At 43.6% G+C, this 20,615-nt stretch overlaps 1 protein-coding gene across 2 annotated transcripts in view; it reads left to right on the top strand.

Annotated features, from left to right (window-relative positions):
* LOC118360294 (semaphorin-3ab-like) overlaps positions 1–15,464 on the top strand; it is a 30,345-nt gene extending 14,881 nt beyond the window's left edge. Inside the window, exons 7-17 of one of the 2 annotated variants that reach the window (XM_052482101.1) lie at positions 900–1,045; positions 1,192–1,306; positions 6,556–6,628; positions 8,340–8,484; positions 11,078–11,297; positions 11,384–11,472; positions 11,620–11,661; positions 12,204–12,358; positions 12,663–12,724; positions 14,177–14,319; positions 14,511–15,464. In XM_052482101.1, the coding sequence (XP_052338061.1) occupies positions 900–1,045; positions 1,192–1,306; positions 6,556–6,628; positions 8,340–8,484; positions 11,078–11,297; positions 11,384–11,472; positions 11,620–11,661; positions 12,204–12,358; positions 12,663–12,724; positions 14,177–14,319; positions 14,511–14,963 (1,643 nt within the window). In that variant the 3' untranslated portion in view covers positions 14,964–15,464. Of the gene's footprint in view, positions 1–899; positions 1,046–1,191; positions 1,307–6,555; positions 6,629–8,339; positions 8,485–11,077; positions 11,298–11,383; positions 11,473–11,619; positions 11,662–12,200; positions 12,359–12,662; positions 12,725–14,176; positions 14,320–14,510 lie in introns of both variants that reach the window. The other variant, XM_052482100.1, reaches the window with a different exon arrangement.
* Positions 15,465–20,615: the final 5,151 nt, after the last annotated feature.

Here is a 20,615-nt window from a genome sequence, read left to right as displayed (position 1 = left end):
TCTCTTTCATCTCCCTTTCAATCTTTCTCTCTCATTTGTAAACTCTCCCTTCTCTCTATCGCTTTCTCTCAATTCAATTCCATTTAAGGTCTTTATTGGCATGGGAAACACATGTTAACATTGACAAAGCAAGTGAAGATAATAAACAAAAGTGAAATAAACAATAAAAATTAACAGTAAACATTACACTCACAGAAGTTCCAAAATAATAAAGACATTTCAAATATCATATTATGTTTATATACAGTGTTGTAACGATGTGCAAATGGTTAAAGTACACAAGGGAAAATAAATACACATAAATATGTATTCTTCACTGGTTGACCTTTTCTTGTGGCAACAGGTCACAAATCTTGCTGCTGTGATGGCACACTGTGGTATTTCACCCAGTAGATATGGGTGTTTATCAAACTGGGTTTGTTTTTTCAAATTCTTTGTGGATCTGTGTAATCTGAGGAAAATATGTTTATCTAATATGGTCATACATTTGGCTGGAGGTTAGGAAGTGCAGCTCAGTTTCCACCTCATTTTGTGGGCAGTGAGTGTAACAGTATAACATTAGACCGTCCCCGTTTCACATCCATTACATGAGCATATAGCCTGTCTATTCTTGAGAGCCAGGTCTGCCTACGGTGGCCTTTCTCAATACCAAGGCTATGCTCACTAAGTCTGTACAGTCAAAGCTTTCCTTAAGTTTAGGTCAGGCACAATGGTCAGGTATTCTGCCACTGTGTACTCTCTGTTAAGGGACAAATAGCATTCTAGTTTGATCTGTTGTTTTGTTTCTTTCTCTCCCTCTTTTCTTCTGTCTAATTTGCAAACTTTCTCTCCCCCCTCTCTCTCCCCCTCTCTCTCTCTCTCTCTCTCTCTCTCTCTCTCTTCTTCTCTCTCTCTGTCAGATGCCCAGTTTGTGAAGGTGGCCTCGATGGCGGAGACTGATAACCCAGAGGATGACAAGGTGTACGTGTTCTTCACTGAGCGGGCTCAGGAGGCAGAGGGGGCTGCTGGGAAGGTGCTGTACTCCCGAGTGGCACGTGTCTGCAAGGTAAGATCTCTACATGCCTGTGTTGTGTCTGCTGGTATTGACGTGTGTGTGTGTGTGTGTGTGTTGCCTGTATGTGTGTTTGTTTATATTTTTTCTATCATAGTTGCTGTCTATGTCGATCGTGACATCTGTTCTAATCTGTACAGAATGACATCGGGGGTCAGAGGAGTCTGGTGAACAAGTGGAGCACCTTCCAGAAGGCACGTATAGTCTGCTCCATCCCTGGATCCGACGGGATACAGACTCACTTTGATCAACTACGTGAGTATCAACTATCAACTTTACCTCACTCTTACTTACCAGTAACCACACACATGACCATAAGATTACCGACCATAACCATGAATACAACAAGTCAAACATACAGACAATCATCCTAAAGTACAACAGACATACCATATGTCTTCAATAGTATTCAATCTCAATAAGACCGCAGTGGGGGAGGGAGTGAATGTTGTACAGACTGTACTGGTGCTGAAACAGCTATGGAAGTGAAGATTCTATGCTTGGCAAACAGAAGGCCCAGTGTTTGATCATGCAGCCAGCATAACTCCACTCCACCCCGGCTTGTGGTATTCCACACTGTTACCACGGTGACCAGCAGCCTTGTCCATTTACCCTGCCCTGCCTCTGTAGTACTTCAGCCCTGGTCGCCCAGGCAACTGCTCTGAAGTCTCTTAGTCTCTATTAGAGAGGATTTAAGAGTCTGGTACTGTTCCTCTGCTGTTTCATCTTCCGTTTTTCATGTGTGTTATGGGGTGATTAGTGTGTGTGCATGTGTGTGTCTATGTTTATGTGTGCACTCTGTCATGGGTGGTTATATAGGCCATCGTGTATTCTGTAAGTGATGTGATCAGTAGCTGGCCTCGCTGAGAGTGAGACAGAGAGACAGGACCGGTCCCTTATCACATCTCTCTTTGTAAAGACAACCAGACAGTAGAATAAACAACCTGAGCCCTACTTCACCCCCTTCTTCCTTCTCTCTGGGGTTAAACTGAGTCAACTACACACATTATGACACACACACGCACACGCACACACACAAACACGCACGCAAACACACACACACACACACACACACACACACACACACACACACACACACACACACACACACACACACACACACACACACACACACACACACACACACACACACACACACACACACACACACACACACACACACACACACACACACACACACACACACACACACACACACACACCCCTTTCTGTCCAACCCAACACGTCTCAGCCAGGACAGTGAGTGGGAGGATGACCATAAACATCCCCACACAACAACCTGCCCCGGGACATATTGCAGCTGAAAAGATCATCAAAGATCATCAGCCCAAGAATGCCGCCGGTGTTTAGTTTACGCCATGCTCCGTCGGCCAGAAACACTACGAATCCCATGAGCGCCTGGTGTGTGTCCGGGTCCCTCATGGTGGAGGAGTGGACACAGTCTGAGTCAGGTTGTTATCTATGCCGGAACTTCAACAGGAATATTTGAGCAAAACTTGTGTCAGCTTTGACAAAAGCCACTATCCTGGCAGGTCATCTCTGTTTGTACAGGTGAAAGGGATCGTTGACAGTGTTGAGTACTCAACCATCAACATTTACTGAATACATTCGTTTCTAATCCTACAGTCAGAATAAAGTGGTTCCAACAGTAGTCTTGGATTGAAAGCTTATGAGAGACATGGTAAAGCGAAAGTCTTAGAGTATCAGAGTTTAGTGCCATTTTTATGGGTTTAATTATAGCCCACTGGGCACAGACATCAAGTCAATGTCTATTCCACATTGGTTCAACATAATTTCATTGAAACGACGTGGAAACAATGTTGATTCAACCAATGTGTGGCCAGTGGGAGAAACATGTAAACATTTAAAAGGTGCAATTGGTCAGAATCCCATCAACAGAATTCACTGCAATGTTGTTATTATGTTGTTATTCAGGACTGTCATACCATGAGTTTGGACCAGGACACAATGACTATTAGACCACATAGTTGAGGTATGAACACCTCTGTCCCGAAGCAGAGGACTAAAAGGTCTTGAGTAGTTTATTTTGGGTTTATAGATTTCAGGGATTTAGAGGAAGTTCCTATGTGTGTGAGTGTAGCCAGAGGGTATGACAGACAGAACCCACATCCTAGTCCCTAGATAGCCCAACTCTGATGAGGGAAGAGGAGTGAGAAGGAGGAATGAAGAGGAGGGGTGAGGAGTTGAGGAGAAGCGGTCGTTTTTTGGGATAAGGCTGGGAAGGATAGGGGCTGGAGCCTGAGGGGTGCGGGCCAGACAAGGGTATCTACCCTCCAGGAGAACAGATCCCTTTGTTCAGAGGAACTGACACAGGTAGAGCCCTCTGGAAAGAAAAGTAGAGACACAGAGAGAGCGAGAGAGAGAGACAGAGAGTGAGTGAGTGAGTGAGGAGAAAGTGGAAGACAAAGAAATGTATAGGAAAGAGACTCCCAAAATGGGGATTTGAGAGAGATGACTATTCAGACAGAGAGAGAGAGAGAGGAGAGAGACAGAGACAGAGAGACAGCCAGCAGTCTCCACAGCATGGTGTACCCAAACTCCTCTGCTGTGTGTTATGCCCTGGGCTATGCGGCGGCGTGTGTGTGCAGTGGTGTGTGTGTGGGAGGTAAGATTAGATTCCCACCAGACTGATCTCATCGAGGCCACCTGAAGCAGCAGGAACGAGAGGAATGTGAGAATAGTTATATGCTTCATTGTGTACCACACCACAACTACAAGCCCACCATACATACTGTCTGTATGCTAGCGTGTGTGTTTGTCTGTTTGTGTGTTTGTGCGTGCTTGTGCGTGCGTGCGTGCGTGCATTCCTGTGTACGTGTGTGCATGTGTTTGTTTGTCGCATCCAGTATGTCTGTCTGTACAACTGGTTCATGTAACTGTGTATACACAGACTGTGTGTGTCTAATATTTATTTATGTTTTTTCACCTTTATTTAACCAGGAAGGCTAGTTGAGAACAAGTTCTCATTTACAACTGTGACCTGGCCAAGATAAAGCACAGCAGTTCGACACATACAACAACACAGAGTTACACATGGAATAAAGAAACATACAGTCAATAATACAGTAGAAAAAAATCAAAATCTATATACAGTGAGTGAAAATGAGGTGAGATAAGGGAGGTAAAGGCAATAAATAGGCCATGGTGGCGAAGTAATTACAATATAGCAATTAGACACTGGAATGGTAGATGTGCAGAAGATGAATGTGCAAGTAGAGATACTGGGGTGCAAAGGAGCAAGATAAATAAATAAATACAGAATACAGTTTGTGCTACAGGATGCAAATTTCTGCTTGAAAAAGCTAGCCTTTGCTTTCCTAACTGCCTGTGTATATTTGTTCCTAACTTCCCTGAAAAGTCCATATCAATGTCTTGTTTGTGTACATGTTCATGTGTCATGTATTTGGTCAGTGGTTGATCTGTGTCATGGGGTTGGGAGGGATGGAGGACAGTGTGGGGCCATAGGAGACAGAGAGGAAGAGAGGCCTAGCTGCAGGGCAGGAGAGGCCTGCTGTAGGAGGATTGGTCATGGAGGATCAGCTCGTCTTCAGCTCTCACACTGAAATATACTATGTATGTAATACTAATACTAATATACTATGTATGTAATATGCATATTACTGACTGGGATTCGTTAGGTTGGCCCACTCAGCCGTACCACCATACCAAACAGCATTAGTCACATTTGGAGTAGGAACACATTTGTATACACACACACACACACACACACACACACACACACACACACACACACACACACACACACACACACACACACACACACACACACACACACACACACACACACACACACACACACACACACACACACAAACACACTTGTACACTTGTACACTTGCTCACTCGCATTCTCACACATACATACGCACACATTTCGTATGCGATGATGACTTCCACTACTGCTTGTGGGTTTGCTGACAACTGTATAATCCGATGCAGGATGCACATTATCTGCCGTTGAGGCCAGTCTCCTTGCCAGACTACGTTCAGTCCTTTTTTCCGCTGCCAACTGCACTCTTTGATGGCAGAGGCCTGGCCAGGTGGAATGGTCCACATTAACATTCTGGAGGGAGGCAGGATTTATCCCACACTTCTTTAGTGATGTCTTCAGTTGGTTCTTCAGCTGCCTTTTCTACCCAGCTGAAGAGCAATGGCCCAATTGTAGCTGTCCGTGCAGCATCTTTTGTGGCAGGCAATCCTCTGGCATCCGGATAGCATGGCTGAACCATCTAAGCTAGTGGTGTGTGATGGACTCGTCAGTGCTCCTGCAGTTGGTTTTCTGTAGGATCTCTGAGTGTGGAACACAATGTATGTCACTTTCAAAATGCACACCCCACCTCTGGATTATTTTAGTTTATGAGTCTAAACCCATCTGCACTTCTGAGGGTACGGAGAAAACAACTTCTTGGGCCGTGTGTGTTCTTCAGGGCATCATAAAAGTGTCATATCTGTCCGCACAAGATTGTATTTCTTGTGCTTTGGAGATCCACCAGTCATTTTGTAGATGTCGTAGAGCACTCTGTGCCTCCCTCCACTGAACATGCCATTGCTTTTGAGGGCTTCAGAAGTGGGGTTGTTGAGTGTGGCTTTATGTACCTTGTCTGTGCTGTGGAGGGTGGATATGTACCTTGTCTGTGCTGTGGAGGGTGGATATGTACCTTGTCTGTGCTGTGGAGGGTGGATATGTACCTTGTCTATGCTGTGGAGGGTGGATATGTACCATGTATATGCTGTGGAGGGTGGATATGCACCTTGGCTATGCTGTGGAGGGTGGATATGTACCATGTCTATGCTGTGGAGGGTGGATATGTACCTTGTCTGTGCTGTGGAGGGTGGATATGTACCTTGTCTATGCTGTGGAGGGTGGATATGTACCATGTCTATGCTGTGGAGGGTGGATATGCACCTTGGCTATGCTGTGGAGGGTGGATATGTACCTTGTCTATGCTGTGGAGGGTGGATATGTACCTTGTCTATGCTGTGGAGGGTGGATATGTACCTTGTCTGTGCTGTGGAGGGTGGATATGTACCATGTCTGTGCTGTGGAGGGTGGATATGTACCTTGTCTATGCTGTGGAGGGTGGATATGTACCATGTCTGTGCTGTGGAGGGTGGATATGCACCTTGGCTATGCTGTGGAGGGTGGATATGTACCTTGTCTGTGCTGTGGAGGGTGGATATGTACCTTGTCTGTGCTGTGGAGGGTGGATATGTACCTTGTCTATGCTGTGGAGGGTGGATATGTACCATGTCTGTGCTGTGGAGGGTGGATATGCACCTTGGCTATGCTGTGGAGGGTGGATATGTACCTTGTCTATGCTGTGGAGGGTGGATATGTACCTTGTACCCTGTCATGTCACATATTTAATCATGCAAATGAGCCCTATAATCAGTTTGACCCAAGTTTCTCACCTAATGTATCCCTTCTCTTCTCCTTCCAGAGGACATCTTTATCCTCCATGATGGGAAGGACAAGAAGAACCCTCTGATCTACGGACTCTTTACCACATCCAGGTGTGTGTGTGTGTGTGTGTGTGTGTGTGTGTGTGTGTGTGTGTGTGTGTGTGTGTGTGTGTGTGTGTGTGTGTGTGTGTGTGTGTGTGTGTGTGTGTGTGTGTGTGTGTGTGTGTGTGTGTGTGTGTGTGTGTGTGTGTGTGTGTGTGTGTGTGTGTGTGCGAGAGAGAGAGATACTGATACAGTAACCTTGGGAAAATCCTCTGCATTATTATTAACAGCAGACTCGTACATTTCCTCAATGAAAACAAGGTACTGAGCAAATGTCAAATTGGCTCTTTACCAAATTACCGTACAACAGACCATGTATTCACCCTGCACACCCTAATTGACAACCAAACAAACCAAAACAAAGACGAAGTCTTTTCATGCTTTGTTGATTTCAAAAAAGCCTTCGACTCAATTTGGCATGAAGGTCTGCTATACAAATTGATGGAAAATGGTGTTGGGGGTAAAACATAAGACATTATAAAATCCATGTATACAAACAACAAGTGTGCGGTTAAAATTGGCAAAAAACACACACATTTCCTCACACAGGGCCGTGGGGTGAGACAGGGATGTAGCTTAAGACTCACCCTCTTCATCATATATATCAACGAAATCCATGTTTTTGTCCGTTAAAATAACATCAAATTGATCCTAAATACAGTGTAGACATTGTTAATGTTGTAAATGACTATCGTAGCTGGAAACGGCAGATTTTTTATGGAATATCTACATAGGTGTGCAGAGGCCCATTATCAGCAACCATCCCTCCTGTGTTCCAATGGCACATTGTGTTAGCTAATCCAAGTTTATCATTTGAAAAGGCTAATTGCTCATTAGAAAATAATTTTGCAATTATGTCAGCACAGCTGAAAAGTGTTGTTGATTAAAGAAGCAATAAAACTGACCTTCTTTAGACTAGTCTAGTATCTGGAGCATCAGCATTTGTGGATTCGATTTCAGGCTCAAAATGACTAGAAACAAAGAACTTTCTTCTGAAACTCGTCAGTCTATTCTTGTTCTGAGAAATGAAGGCTATTCCATGCGAGAAATTGCCAAGAAACTGAAGATCTTGTACAACGCTGTGTACTACTCCCTTCACAGAACACTGCAAACTGGCTATAACCAGAATAGAAAGAGGAGTGGGAGGCCCCGGTGCACAACTGAGCAAGAGGACAAGGCCAGCATCCTGGAGTCACCTCCTCACTGTTGAGGTTGAGACTGGTGTTCTGCGGGTACTATTTAATGAAGCTGCCAGTTGCGGACTTGTGAGGCGTCTGTTTCTCATACTAGACACTCTAATGTACTTGTCCTCTTGCTCAGTTCTGCACCGGGGCCTCCCACTCCTCTTTCTATTCTGGTTAGGGCCAGTTTGCGCTGTTCTGTGAAGGGAGTAGTTCACAGCGTTGTACGAGATCTTCAGTTTCCTGGCAATTTTTCTTTTAAAATTATAAACTTGGATTAGCTAACACAAAGTGCCATTGGAACACAGGAGTGATGGTTGCTGATAATGGGCCTCTGTACGCCTATGTAGATATTCCATAAAAAATCTGCCTTTTCCAGCTACAGTAGTCATTTACAACATTAACAATGTCTACACTGTATTTATGATCAATTTGATGTTATTTTTAACGGACAATAGTTTTTATTTTCTTTCTAAAACAGTTGACAGTTGATTGAAAGGTAATAATGACTGACACACTATCCCCTCTCTTCCCCACAGTGACGTTCTGAATGGTTCGGCGGTGTGTGTGTACCGCATGCAGGACGTGGTAAGGGCCTTCAAGGGAAACTTCTACCACAAGGAGGGACCGCAGTACAAGTGGGCTGAGTTCACAGGAAAGGTCCCCTATCCAAGACCTGGCACAGTAAGTTCTCTACTAATGAGCTGTCATTCCCTGTCCGTCGTTACTCACCATATTCTGATTCGTGGCAAGAAAAAGTACAGTTGAAGTCAGACGTTTATATACACCTTAGCCAAATACATTTAAACTCAGTTGTTAAACTCAGTAATCCAAGTAAAAATGTCCCATCTCAGGTCAGTTATTTTTTATTTTAAGAATGTGAAATGTCAGAATAATAGTAGAGAGAATAATTTATTTCAGCTTTTATTTCTTTCATCACATTCCCAGTGGGTCAGAAGTTTGCATACACTCAATTAGTATTTGGTAGCAGTGCTTTAAATTGTTTAACATGGGTCAAACCTTGCGGGTAGCCTGCCACAAGCTTCCCACAATAAGTTGGTTGAATTTTGGCCCATTCCTCCTGACAGAACTGGTGTAACTGAGTCAGGTTAGTAGGCCTCCTTACCTGCACACGCTTCTTCAGTTCTGACCACAAATTTTCTATGGGATTGAGGTCAGGGCTTTGTGATGTCCACTCCAATACCTTGACTTTGTTGTCCTTAAGCCATTTTGCCACAACTTTGGAAGTATGCTTGGGGTCATTGTCCATTTGGAAGACCCATTTGCAACCAAGCTTTAACTTCCTGACTGATGTCTTGAGATGTTGCTTCAATATGTCCACATAATTTTCTTTCCTCATGATCCCCATCTATTTTGTGAAGTGTACCAGTCCCTCCTGCAGCAAAACACCCCCATAACATGATGCTGCCACCCCCGTGCTTCTTGGTTAACAAACTATAGTTTGTTAACAAGAAATGTGTGGAGTGGTTGAAAAACAAGTTTTAATGACTCCAACCTAACTGTATGTAAACTTTCGACTTCAACTGTACGTGAACCCTTTGGATTTACCTGGATTTCTGCATAAATTGGTCATCAATTTTGATCTGATCTTCATCTTAGTCACAACAATAGACAAACATACTGTGCTTATACACACAAATTATTGTATTTTTCTTGTCTATATTGAATATATAATTTAAACATTCAGTGTAGGCTGGAAAAAGTATGTGAACCCCTCTGCTAATGACTTCTCCGAAAGCTAATTGGAGTCAGGAGTCAACTAACCTGGAGTCCAATCAATGAGACGAGATTGGAGATGTTGGTTAGAGCTGCCTTGCCATATAAAAAACACTCACAAAATTTGAGTTTGCTATTCACAAGAAGCATTGCCTAATGTGAACCATGCCTCAAACAAAAGAGATCTCAGAAGACCCAAGATTAAGAACTGTTGCCTTGAATAAAGCTGGAAAGGGTTACAAAAGTATCTCGAAAAACCTTGATGTTCATCAGTCCCCAATAAGCAAAATTGTCTATAAATTGAGAAAGTTCAGCACTGTTGCTACTTTCCCTAAGAGTGGCCATCCTAAAAAGATGACTGCAAGAGCACAATGCAGAATGCACAATGAGGTTAGGAAGAATGCTAGAGTGTCAGCTAAAAAGATCTACAGAAATCTCTGGAACACGCTAACATCTCTGTTGACGAGTCTACGATTCGTAAAACAGTAAAAAAGAATGTTGTTAATGGGAGGACACCACGAAAGAAGCCACTGCTGTCCAAAAATAATCCATTGCTGCAAGTCTGAAGTTTGGATGTTCCACAGCGTTACTGGCTAAATATTCTGTGGACAGATGAAACTACAGTTGAGTTGTTGGAAGGAGCACACAACCCCATGTGTGGAGAAGAAAGGCACAGCACACCAACATCAACAACTGTAAAGTATGGTGGAGGGAGCATCATGGTTTGGGGCTGCTTTGCTGCCTCATTGCCTTGACAGCTTGCTATCATCGACGGATAAATTAATTCTCAAGTTTATCAAGACATTTTTCAGGAGAATATTTGGCTCTCTGTCCACCAATTGAAGCTCAACAGAAATTGGGTGATGCAACAGGACAATGATCCAAAACACATAAGTAAATCAACAACAGATTGGCTTCATCAGAAGAAAATATGCCTTCTGGAGTGGCCCAGTCCTGACCTCAAACCAATTGAGATGCTGTGGCATGACCTCAAGAGAGCAGTTCCTGAACATTGTGCAGGTCTGATCTGCAACTACAGAAAATGTTTGGTTGAGGTTATTGCTGCTAAAGGAGGGTCAACCAGTTATTGAATCCAAGGTTTCACTTTTTCCACCCTGCACTATAAATGTTTACACGGTGTGTTCAATAAAGACATGAAAGCATGTTATTGTTTTTGTGTTAGTTTAAGCAGACTGTGTTTGTCTATTTGTTTTAACCTAGATGAGGATCAGATCAAATTTTATGAGCAATTTATTCAGAAATCCAGGTATTTCCAAAGGGTTCACATACTTTTTCTTGCCACTGTATACTGAATGTAGCTGGGAACGAGGCTCTCTACCAGTCAAAATTAAGGAATACAAGCACTATCTTTGACCCAACTCAAGCTCAACAAATATTCTAGTCCAAAGGCACAACTTTTTACAACTCTTCTCAACCTTAACTTGATCCCAACTTTAACCATGTTTTGCCCAACTCTTTCCATTTCATTGAATGCTTGATGCCAATGCAGCTCTCCCTATCTCTCTCCCTCTCCCTTCAGTGTCCCAGCAGTACATACGGTAGCTACAGCTCCACCCGGGAGTACCCTGATGACGTCATCTTCTTCAGCCGTACCCACCCTCTGCTGCAGGAAGCAGTGCTGCCGCAGGGAGGGTGCCCTCTGTTGGTCAGGGTGGGAGTGCACTACAAATTCAGCCGACTGCTCGTGGACCGAGTAGAGGCAGTGGACGGACAGTATGACGTCCTGTTCATTGGCACAGGTGTGGGGATAGGTTTTGTGTATGTGTGCGTGCACGTGAGTGTGTGTTTGAGTACAGTACAAGCAGGAGTGTCCTCTGTGTTGCAGACTCTGGCCAGGTGCTGAAGTCTATCCCCCTCCCTAAAGAACACGGTGTCACCCAGGAGGTCACCCTGGAGCAGCTGCAGGTCTTCCAGGTACAAGTTTGTTGTATCCTTACTTTGACAAATCTGTAGTTTTAGATCATTTTTTGACATATCTGTAGTTTCTTCTGTTGTCTGGTTTACCCTAACACCTTCTGTTGTCTGGTTTACCCTAACACCTTTTCCCCTCTCCCACCACAGCACAAGTCACCTGTGACTACCATGACACTGTCCAAGAAAAAGGTAAGAATGATGCACATATACCCTCCCCCCCAAACACACACAAAGCTCCCCATCTTATATCTCCAAGAAGTGCTTAATCACTGGTTGCTATGGTAACCACAGAGCGATGAGGAATCCCACTGGCTACAGACGTCAATCCAACGTCTATTCTATGTTAGTTCAAAGTAATTTAATTGAAATGACATGGAAACAACCAGTTTTTGCCTAGTGGGCTGGTGCACATTGAGATGGTGAATCTACATAAACACACGTAAACATGCTCTGTAGCAGTCAGTCTCAGTCGTGTGTGAATTTGGAAAGTGTGAATCATCGAAAGCATAATTCCTGAAATAACTGACGGTTGTGGCATTTGCTCTCTCAGCCATTTTATAATGATGTGTTTTTCTTCTGTTTTCTTTTTGCTTTTTGTGTGTGTGTGTGTGTGTGTGTGTGTGTGTGTGTGTGTGTGTGTGTGTGTGTGTGTGTGTGTGTGTGTGTGTGTGTGTGTGTGTGTGTGTGTGTGTGTGTGTGTGTGTGTGTGTGTGTGTGTGTGACTACAGCAGTGGCTGTTTGTGGGTTCTGCGGAGGGTGTGGCCCAGTTGGCTCTGTTCCAGTGTGAGCTGTACGGCCAGGCCTGCACTGAATGCTGTCTGGCCAGAGATCCCTACTGCACCTGGGACGGACACGCCTGCAGCCCCTTCATGCCCATTGCACGCAGGTGGACACGCTTAGCTCACACGCAACCCAGACCCAACATTTACTGTATATCTAGCTAGCACTTCACACAGTTACAGTATAGAACTACAGTATAAACTAAACATGAATAAACATGCTGTTAAAATAGAGAGGAAAATAAAGTTGTAAGTTTAAGTCTATGACATGCCAGCTCACTCTCATATACCCAGTACCCACTCATCCAATACATGTCTATGTAGCTATAGGCCTGCCCTACTCATAAATGCTCACATTTAGTGCATACTCTTATCTAACATTATGTATTTTTTGGTTTCCTCTCACCGAAGGAGGAACGCTCGCCAGGTTGGTGATGAGGAGGACCCTCTGACACAGTGTGTCAGACAGGGAGGTGAGCAGAGACTGTCAGAAGCCGCAACCCCACAGACATACAGTACCCGTCAAAAAGTTTGGACACACCTACTCATTCAAGGGTTTTTCTTTATTTGCACTATTTCCTACAGTGTAGAATAATAGGGAAGTCATCAAAACTATGAAATAACACACATGGAATCATGTAGTAACCAAAAAAGTGTTAAATAAATCGAAATATATTTAATATTTGAGATTCTTCAAAGTAGCCACCCTTTGCCTTTATGACAGGCATTCTCTCAACCAGCTTCAAGAGGAATGCTTTATCAACTGTCTTGAAGGAGTTCCTATATATGCTGAGCACAGCGGTCCAACTCATCCCGAATCATCTCAATTGGTTTGAGGTTGGGTGTTTGTGAAGGCCAGGACATCTGATGCAGCACTCCATCACTCTCCTTCTTGGTCAAATAGCCCTTACACAGCCTGTAAAGTGTGTTTTGGGTCATTGTCCTTTTGAAAAACAAATGATAGTCCCACTAATTGCAAACTAGATGGGATGGTGTATCATTGCAGAATGCTGTGGTAGCCATACTGGTTAAGTGTGCCTTGAATTCTAAACAAATCACTGACAGTGTCACCAGCAAAGCACCCCCACACTATCACAACTCCATGCTTCACGGTGGGAACCACACATGCGGGGATCATCCATTCACCTACACTCTACTCTGCATCTCACAAAGACACGGCGGTTGGAACCAAAAATCTCAAATTTGGAGTCATCAGACTAAAGGACAGATTTCCACCGGTCTCATGTCCATTGCTCATGTTTCTTGGCTCAAGCAAGTCTCTTATTATTATTAAGAAGTAACTCTGGGTCTTCCTTTCCTGTGGAGGTCCTCATGAGAGCCAGTTTCATCATAGCACTTGATGGTTTTTGCAACTGCACTTGAAGAAACTTTCAAAGTTCTTGAAATTTTCCGCATTGACTGACATTCATGTCTTAAAATAATGATGGACTATCGTTTCTCTTTGCTTATTTGAGCTGTTCTTGCCATAATATGGACTTGGTCTTTTACCAAATAGGGTTATCTTCTGTATACCACCCCTACCTTGTCACAACTTTACTGATAGGCTGTAACGCATTAAGAAGGAAAGAAATTCCACAAATGAACTTTTAACAAGGCACACCTGTTCATTTAAATGCATTCCAGGTGACTACCTCATGAAGCTGGTTGAGAGAATGCCAAGAGTGTGCAAAGCAGTCATCAAAGCATACTTTGATTTGTTTAACACTTTTTTGGTTACTACATGATTCCATGTGTGTTATTTCATAGTTTTGATGTCTTCACTATTATTCCACAATGTAGAAAATAGTAAAAATAAAGAAAATCCCTTGAATGAGTAGGTGTTCAAACTTTTGACTGGTAATGCATACTAGCTTGGGTTTCTATATAGAGCAGACCTTGTGACAATTTTATCTGTCTCTGTTCAGCTGGTCTGCAGGTGAAAGCAGAGCAGAAGATGATGATGGTTGCCGAGGGTAACAGCACCTATCTGGAGTGCATGCCCAAATCCAGACATGCAGCCGTCACCTGGTACATACAGGCAGGAGAGAACAGCCCTGAGCTGCATCAGGTACATGCTGACACACAGGCAGTTACACACACACACACACACACACACACACACACACACACACACACACACACACACACACACACACACACACACACACACACACACACACACACACACACACACACACACACACACACACACACACACACACACACACACACACACTCACACTTCTCTCTGTGTTGCAGTTGCAGTCAGGAGAGCAGCTGGTGGTGATTGAGAGAGGTGTTCTGATCCGTCAGGCCGAGACGGGCCACTCTGGCGTGTACCACTGTCAACTGGAGGAGCATGGCTTCCGTTGGACTGCCGTCACCATCCGTCTGAGTGTGTGGAGCCCCTCCCGTGCCCTCTCCTGGTCCCCTAACAACCCCAACCCAAGCCCAGATGCCTTCCAGCCTTGGTACCAGGATGTCATGGCCCTCATCCATCCCAGCAGCCTGGAGAAGCACTGTCAGAGGCTGGGCTTCCGACAACGCCGGAACCGCAACCGCGACCAGGATCAGACCAAGGACACCAACCGCAAGACAGGGGACGGCCCCAGGGGCGAGAGGCACAAACATGGAGGCCGAGGTGGAGGTGGAGGAGGAGGCGGGAGGAAGAGCAGGAGCAAACCCCAGCAGAGGTCTCCACGAAGTGCTTAGATGCTCTACTGCCTAGAACATGCTTTCTTCTGACTTACACCCTCAAACACTGTCTCACTTTCTCAAAGACACACACACACACGTACAAAAACACATATTCATGTAGATTGGGGACATAGGAGGTTCAGTGTGGGCTGGACTCAGAAATGTGAATGTGGTTGCGTAGCGTGTTGTATGAAGGATGCACAGCATGTCCAAGAGAATGGTGAGGAATATATTAAGGCATGAAGAGGCCCTGGAAGAATGTGGTGTCTCATAAGACCCACTATGTGAACTTGTCTGAGGAACTGACTGGGTCTAATGTACAGAGGTGAAGCTAGCTGGGATCTGTCCCAACGAAAGACAGAGAGGGAGTCAAAAGGACTCAAGCACGTGAGAGAGACTTATGTGTCTCTGAGGCACAACATTTGTGATTTGTCTTTGATGTTTAATGTAAAAAAAATATTATTTAACTATGTGTCGTATTTATTTATGTTTTGAATAAAAAGGTTTGTTTCAGTAGTTGTATAAGGTCAGTTTTATTTCGTAAATGCTCTGTGGTGTTCATCAGGCTTTCAACTCAAGCTTGACTCCACATAACTGGCATCATTGATGCTGGGTGTGTTTGACATTAGTACATCAGAGGAATTAAAAGGGGGAAATCTGAGTCAAACTTGCAAGACTGCCAAAATGAAATGCAGCAAAGCTAAAGCACTTCTAATGCTGTAGGAAAATAAACTTTAGTTTTATGTTCTGGAGCAGCTGCATAAAAGCAGAGAGAGACAGAGACATTTTTAATGTTGTCAGACTTCCTTACTGAGCAATGTCCTCGCGGCGCGCGTGTGTGTGTGTGTGTGTGTGTGTGTGTGTGTGTGTGTGTGTGTGTGTGTGTGTGTGTGTGTGTGTGTGTGTGTGTGTGTGTGTGTGTGTGTGTGTGTGTGTGTGTGTGTGTGTGTGTGTGTGTGTGCGTGTGTGTACTTTATTCACTACCTACTATACTACTAAAGTATGATGGAAAGTATTTTATAATGAAACATGTAATGTTGATGCTTTCCTCAAAGACCTTGTTCAGATCCTTCCCTGATTCATTATGCGCTCATGTATTTCATTGTGTAGCGTATATATTTATATCTCTGTGCCAATATTTATTTCATGTGATTTTCCAAATTGACTTTAAAATTAAATAAAATGTTTTCAATTGATCTCTCCCAAGTTAAGGAGACACCCAATGTAAATATTAAATACTGCCAGTATGTTTTCATACGTTTCCTTTTTGTGCTATAGGAAGCCTGTCAATCAACAAAAGGAGACATACACGCACACATGCAGTGCATTCGGAAAGTATTCAAACCCCTTGACTTTTTCCACATTTTGTTATGATACAGCCTTACTCAAAAATGGATAAACAACTTTTTACAGATCAAAAATCTACACACAATACCCCATAATGACAAAGCAAAAACAGGTTTTTAGATTTGTTTCTAATTTATTACAAATAAAAAAACAGAAATACCTTATTTACATAAGTACATAAGACCCGTTGCTATGAGACTCGAAATTGAGCTTAGGTACATCCTGTTTCCATTGATCATCCTTGAGATGTTTCTACAACTTGATTGAAGTCCACCTGTGGTAAATTCAATTTATTGGACATGATATGGAAACGCACACACCTGTCTATATGAGGTCTGACAGTTGACAGTGCATGTCAGAGCAAAAACCAAGCCGTCATGGTGAAGGAATTGTCCGTAGAGCTCCGAGACAGGATTGTGTCAAGGCACAGATCTGGGGAAGGGTACAAAAAATGTCTGCAGCATTGAAGGTCCCCAAGAACACAGTGGCCTCCATCATTCTTAAATGGAAGAAGTTTGGAACCACCAAGACTCTTCCTAGAAGGAGGTGATCAAGAACCCGATGGTCATTCTGACAGAGATCCAGAGTTCCTCTGTGGAGATGGGAGAACCTTCCAGAAGGACAACCATCTATGCAGCACTCCACCAATCAGGCCTTTATGGTAGAATGGCCAGATGGAAGCCCACTTGGGGTTTGCCAAAAGGCACCTAAAGGACTCTCAAACCTTGAGAAACATGATTCTCTGGTCTGATGAAACCAAGATTGAACTTTTTGGCCTGAATGAGAAGTGTCACGTCTGGAGGTAACCTGGCGCCATCCCTATGGTGAAGCATGGTAGCGGCAGCATCATGCTCTAGAGATGTTTTTCAGCGGCAGGGACTGGGAGACTAGTCAGGATCGAGGGAAAGATGAACGGAGCATGATACAGAGAGATCCTTGATGAAAACCTGCTCCAGAGCGCTCAGGACCTTAAACTGGGGCAAAGGTTCACCTTCCAAAAGGACAACGACCCCAAGCACACAGCCAAGACAATGCAGGAGTGGCTTCAGGACAAGTCTCTGAATGTCCTTGAGTGGGCCAGCCAGAGCCTGGACTTGAACCGGATCAAACATCTCTGGAGAGACCTGAAAATAGCTGTGCAGCAACGCTCCCCATCCAACCTGACAGAGCTTGAGAGGATCTGCAGAGTGTAACGGCGTTCGTCTGTTGAAGGAGAGTCGGACCAAAATGCAGCGTGGTGGTTACTCATGTTCTTTAATGAAGAATGGCGATACATGAAATAACTATTATATTACAAAACAACAAACGGAACGTGACAACCTATACAGCCTGTCTGGTGAATAACTAACACAGAGACAGGAACAATCACCGACAAAATACACAGTGAAACCCAGGCTACCTAAATATGGCTCCCAATCAGAGACAATGAAAATCACCTGACTGTGATTGAGAACCGCCTCAGGCAGCCAAGCCTATGCTAGACACACCCCTAATCAGCCACAATCCCAATGCCTACAAAAACCCCAATACGACAACACAATAAACTCATGTCACACCCTGGCCTGAACAAATAATTAAAGAAAACACAAAATACTAAGACCAAGGCGTGACACAGAGAAGCATGGGAAAATCCCCCCAAATACAAGTGTGTCAAACTTGTAGCGTCATACCCAAGAAGACTCAAGGCTGAAATCGCTGCCAAAGGTGCTTCAACAAAGTACTGAGTAAAGGGTCTGAATACTTACAGTACCAGTCAAAAGTTTGGACACACTTACTCATGCAAAGATTTTTCTTTATTTTTACTATTTCCTACATTGTAGAATAAAACTATGAAATTACACAACAGGAATCATGTAGTAACCAAAAAAGTGTTCAACAAATCAAAATATATTAAGTTGCCACTCTTTGCCTTGATGACAGCTTTGCACACACTTGGCATTCTCTCAACCAGTTTCACCTGGAATGCTTTCCCAACAGTCTTGAAAGAGTTCCCACATATGCTGATAACTTGTTGGCTGCTTTTCCTTCACTCTGCGGTCCGACTCATCCCAAACCATCTCAATTGGATTGAGTTTGGGTGATTGTACAGGCCCGGTCATCTGATGCTGCACTCCATCAATCTCCTTCTTTTGTCAAATAACCCTTACACAGCCTGGAGGTGTGTTGGGTCATTGTCCTGTTGAAAAACAACTGATAGTCCTGCTAAGCGCAAACCTGATGTGAGGGCGTATAGCTGCAGAATGATGTGGTAGTCATGCTGGTTAAGTGTGCCTTGAATTCTAAATAAATCACTGACAGTTTTACCAGCAAAGCAGCACTACACCATCACACCTCCTCCTCCATGCTTCACAGTGGGAACCACACATGTGGAAATCATCCGTTCACCTACTCTGCGTCTCACAAAGACACCATGGTTGGAAACAAAAATCTAAAATTTAGACTCAGACTAAAGGACAGATTTCCACCCGTCTCATGTCAATTTCTCATGTTTCTTGGCCCAAGCAAGTCTCTTCTTCTTATTGGTGTCCTTTAGTAGAGGTTTCTTTGCAGCAATTTGACCATGAAGGCCTGATTCACGCAGTCTCCTCTGAACAGTTGATGTTGAGATGTATCTGTTACTTGAGCTCCGTGAAGCATTTATTTGGGCTGCAATTTCTGAGGCTGTTAACTCTAATGAACTTATCCTCTGCAGCAGAGGTAGGTAACTGGGTCTTCCTTTCCTGTGGGGGTCCTCATGAGAGACAGTTTTGTTTTAGCACTTGATGGTTATTGCAACTGCACTTGAAGAAACTTTCAAAGTTCTTGAAATTTTCCGCATTGACTGACCTCTATGTCTTAAAGTAATAATAGACTGTCGTTTCTCTTTACTAATTTCAGATGTTCTTGCCATAATATGAACGTGTCTTTTACCAAATAGGGCTATCTTCTGTATACCACCCCGACCTTGTCAGAACACAACTGGTTGGCTAAAACACATTAAGAAGAAAATAAATTAACTTTTAACAAGGCACACCTGTTAATTGAAATGCATTCCAGGTGACTACCTTGTGAAGCTGGTTGAGAGAATGCCAAGAGTGTGCAAAGCTGTCATCAAGGTAAAGGGTGGCTACTTTGAAGAATCTCAAATATAAAATTTATTTTGAGTTGTTTAGCACTTTTTTGGTTACTACATGATTCCATGTGTGTTATTTCATAGTTTGATGTCTTCACAACTACACAGTAATAAGGCTGTAATGTAACAAAATGTGGAAAAAGTGAAGGGGTCTGATTACTTCCGGATGCACTGTACACACACATAGCGTGCGGACACATGATAGATCTGAAGGATTTATATCATCCAACTTTATTAGTCCACATACACATTATCCATCAGACTACTCAAATTCCAATATTGTTCAATGCAAAATAATGCATTTGACATTATTCTGCTGTAAATCCGCAAACATACAAAACATTAAGAACACCTTCCTAATATTGCTCTCAGAACTCAGAACAGCCCTTTATTTGTTGGGGCATGGACTCTACAAGGTGTTGAAAGTGTTCCACAGTGCTTCCCACGGTTGTGTCAAGTTGGCGGTGGACCATTCTTGATACACACAGGGAAATGTTGAGGGCTAAAAACCCAGCTGCGTTTCAGTTCTTGACACTCAATATCATGCCACAAGGCAAGACCCAGATGCAGACACAGGAGGCAGATGGTTGGAGTCTTACAATGTTTATTAATCCAAGGGAGTAGGCAAGAGAATGGTTGTGGACAGGCAAAAAGGTCAAAACCAGATCAGAGTCCAGGAGGTATAGAGTGGCAGACAGGCACATATTCAAGGCAGGCAGAATGGTCAGGCAGGCAGGTACAAAGTCCAGAAACAGGCAAGGGTCAAAACCAGGACGACTAGAAAAAGGAGAATACAAAAAGCAGGAAAATGGGAAAAACACTGGTTGACTTGGAAACATACAAGACAAACTGGCACAGAGAGACAGGAAACACAGGGATAAATACACTGGGGAAAACAAGCAACATCTGGAGGGGGTGGAGACAATAACGAGGACAGGTGAAAATGATCAGGGTGTAACACTCATACCGGTGCGCCTGGCACCTACCACCATACTCCGTTCAAAGGCACTTAAATATTTAGTCTTGCCAATTCACCCTCTGAACAGCACACATAAACAATCCATGTCTCAATTGTCTCAAGACTTAAAAATCCTTCTTTAACCTGCCTCTTCCCCTTCATCTACACTGATTGAAATGTATTTATCGGGTGACATGAGTAAGGGATCATTACATTTTACATTACATTTAAGTCATTTAGCAGACGCTCT

The sequence above is a fragment of the Oncorhynchus keta genome, chromosome 27 (assembly GCF_023373465.1).
Source record: "Oncorhynchus keta strain PuntledgeMale-10-30-2019 chromosome 27, Oket_V2, whole genome shotgun sequence".
Lineage (NCBI taxonomy): Eukaryota > Metazoa > Chordata > Actinopteri > Salmoniformes > Salmonidae > Oncorhynchus > Oncorhynchus keta.
Note: the sequence above shows the minus strand (reverse complement) of the source record. Positions and strands in the feature narration are given on the sequence as shown.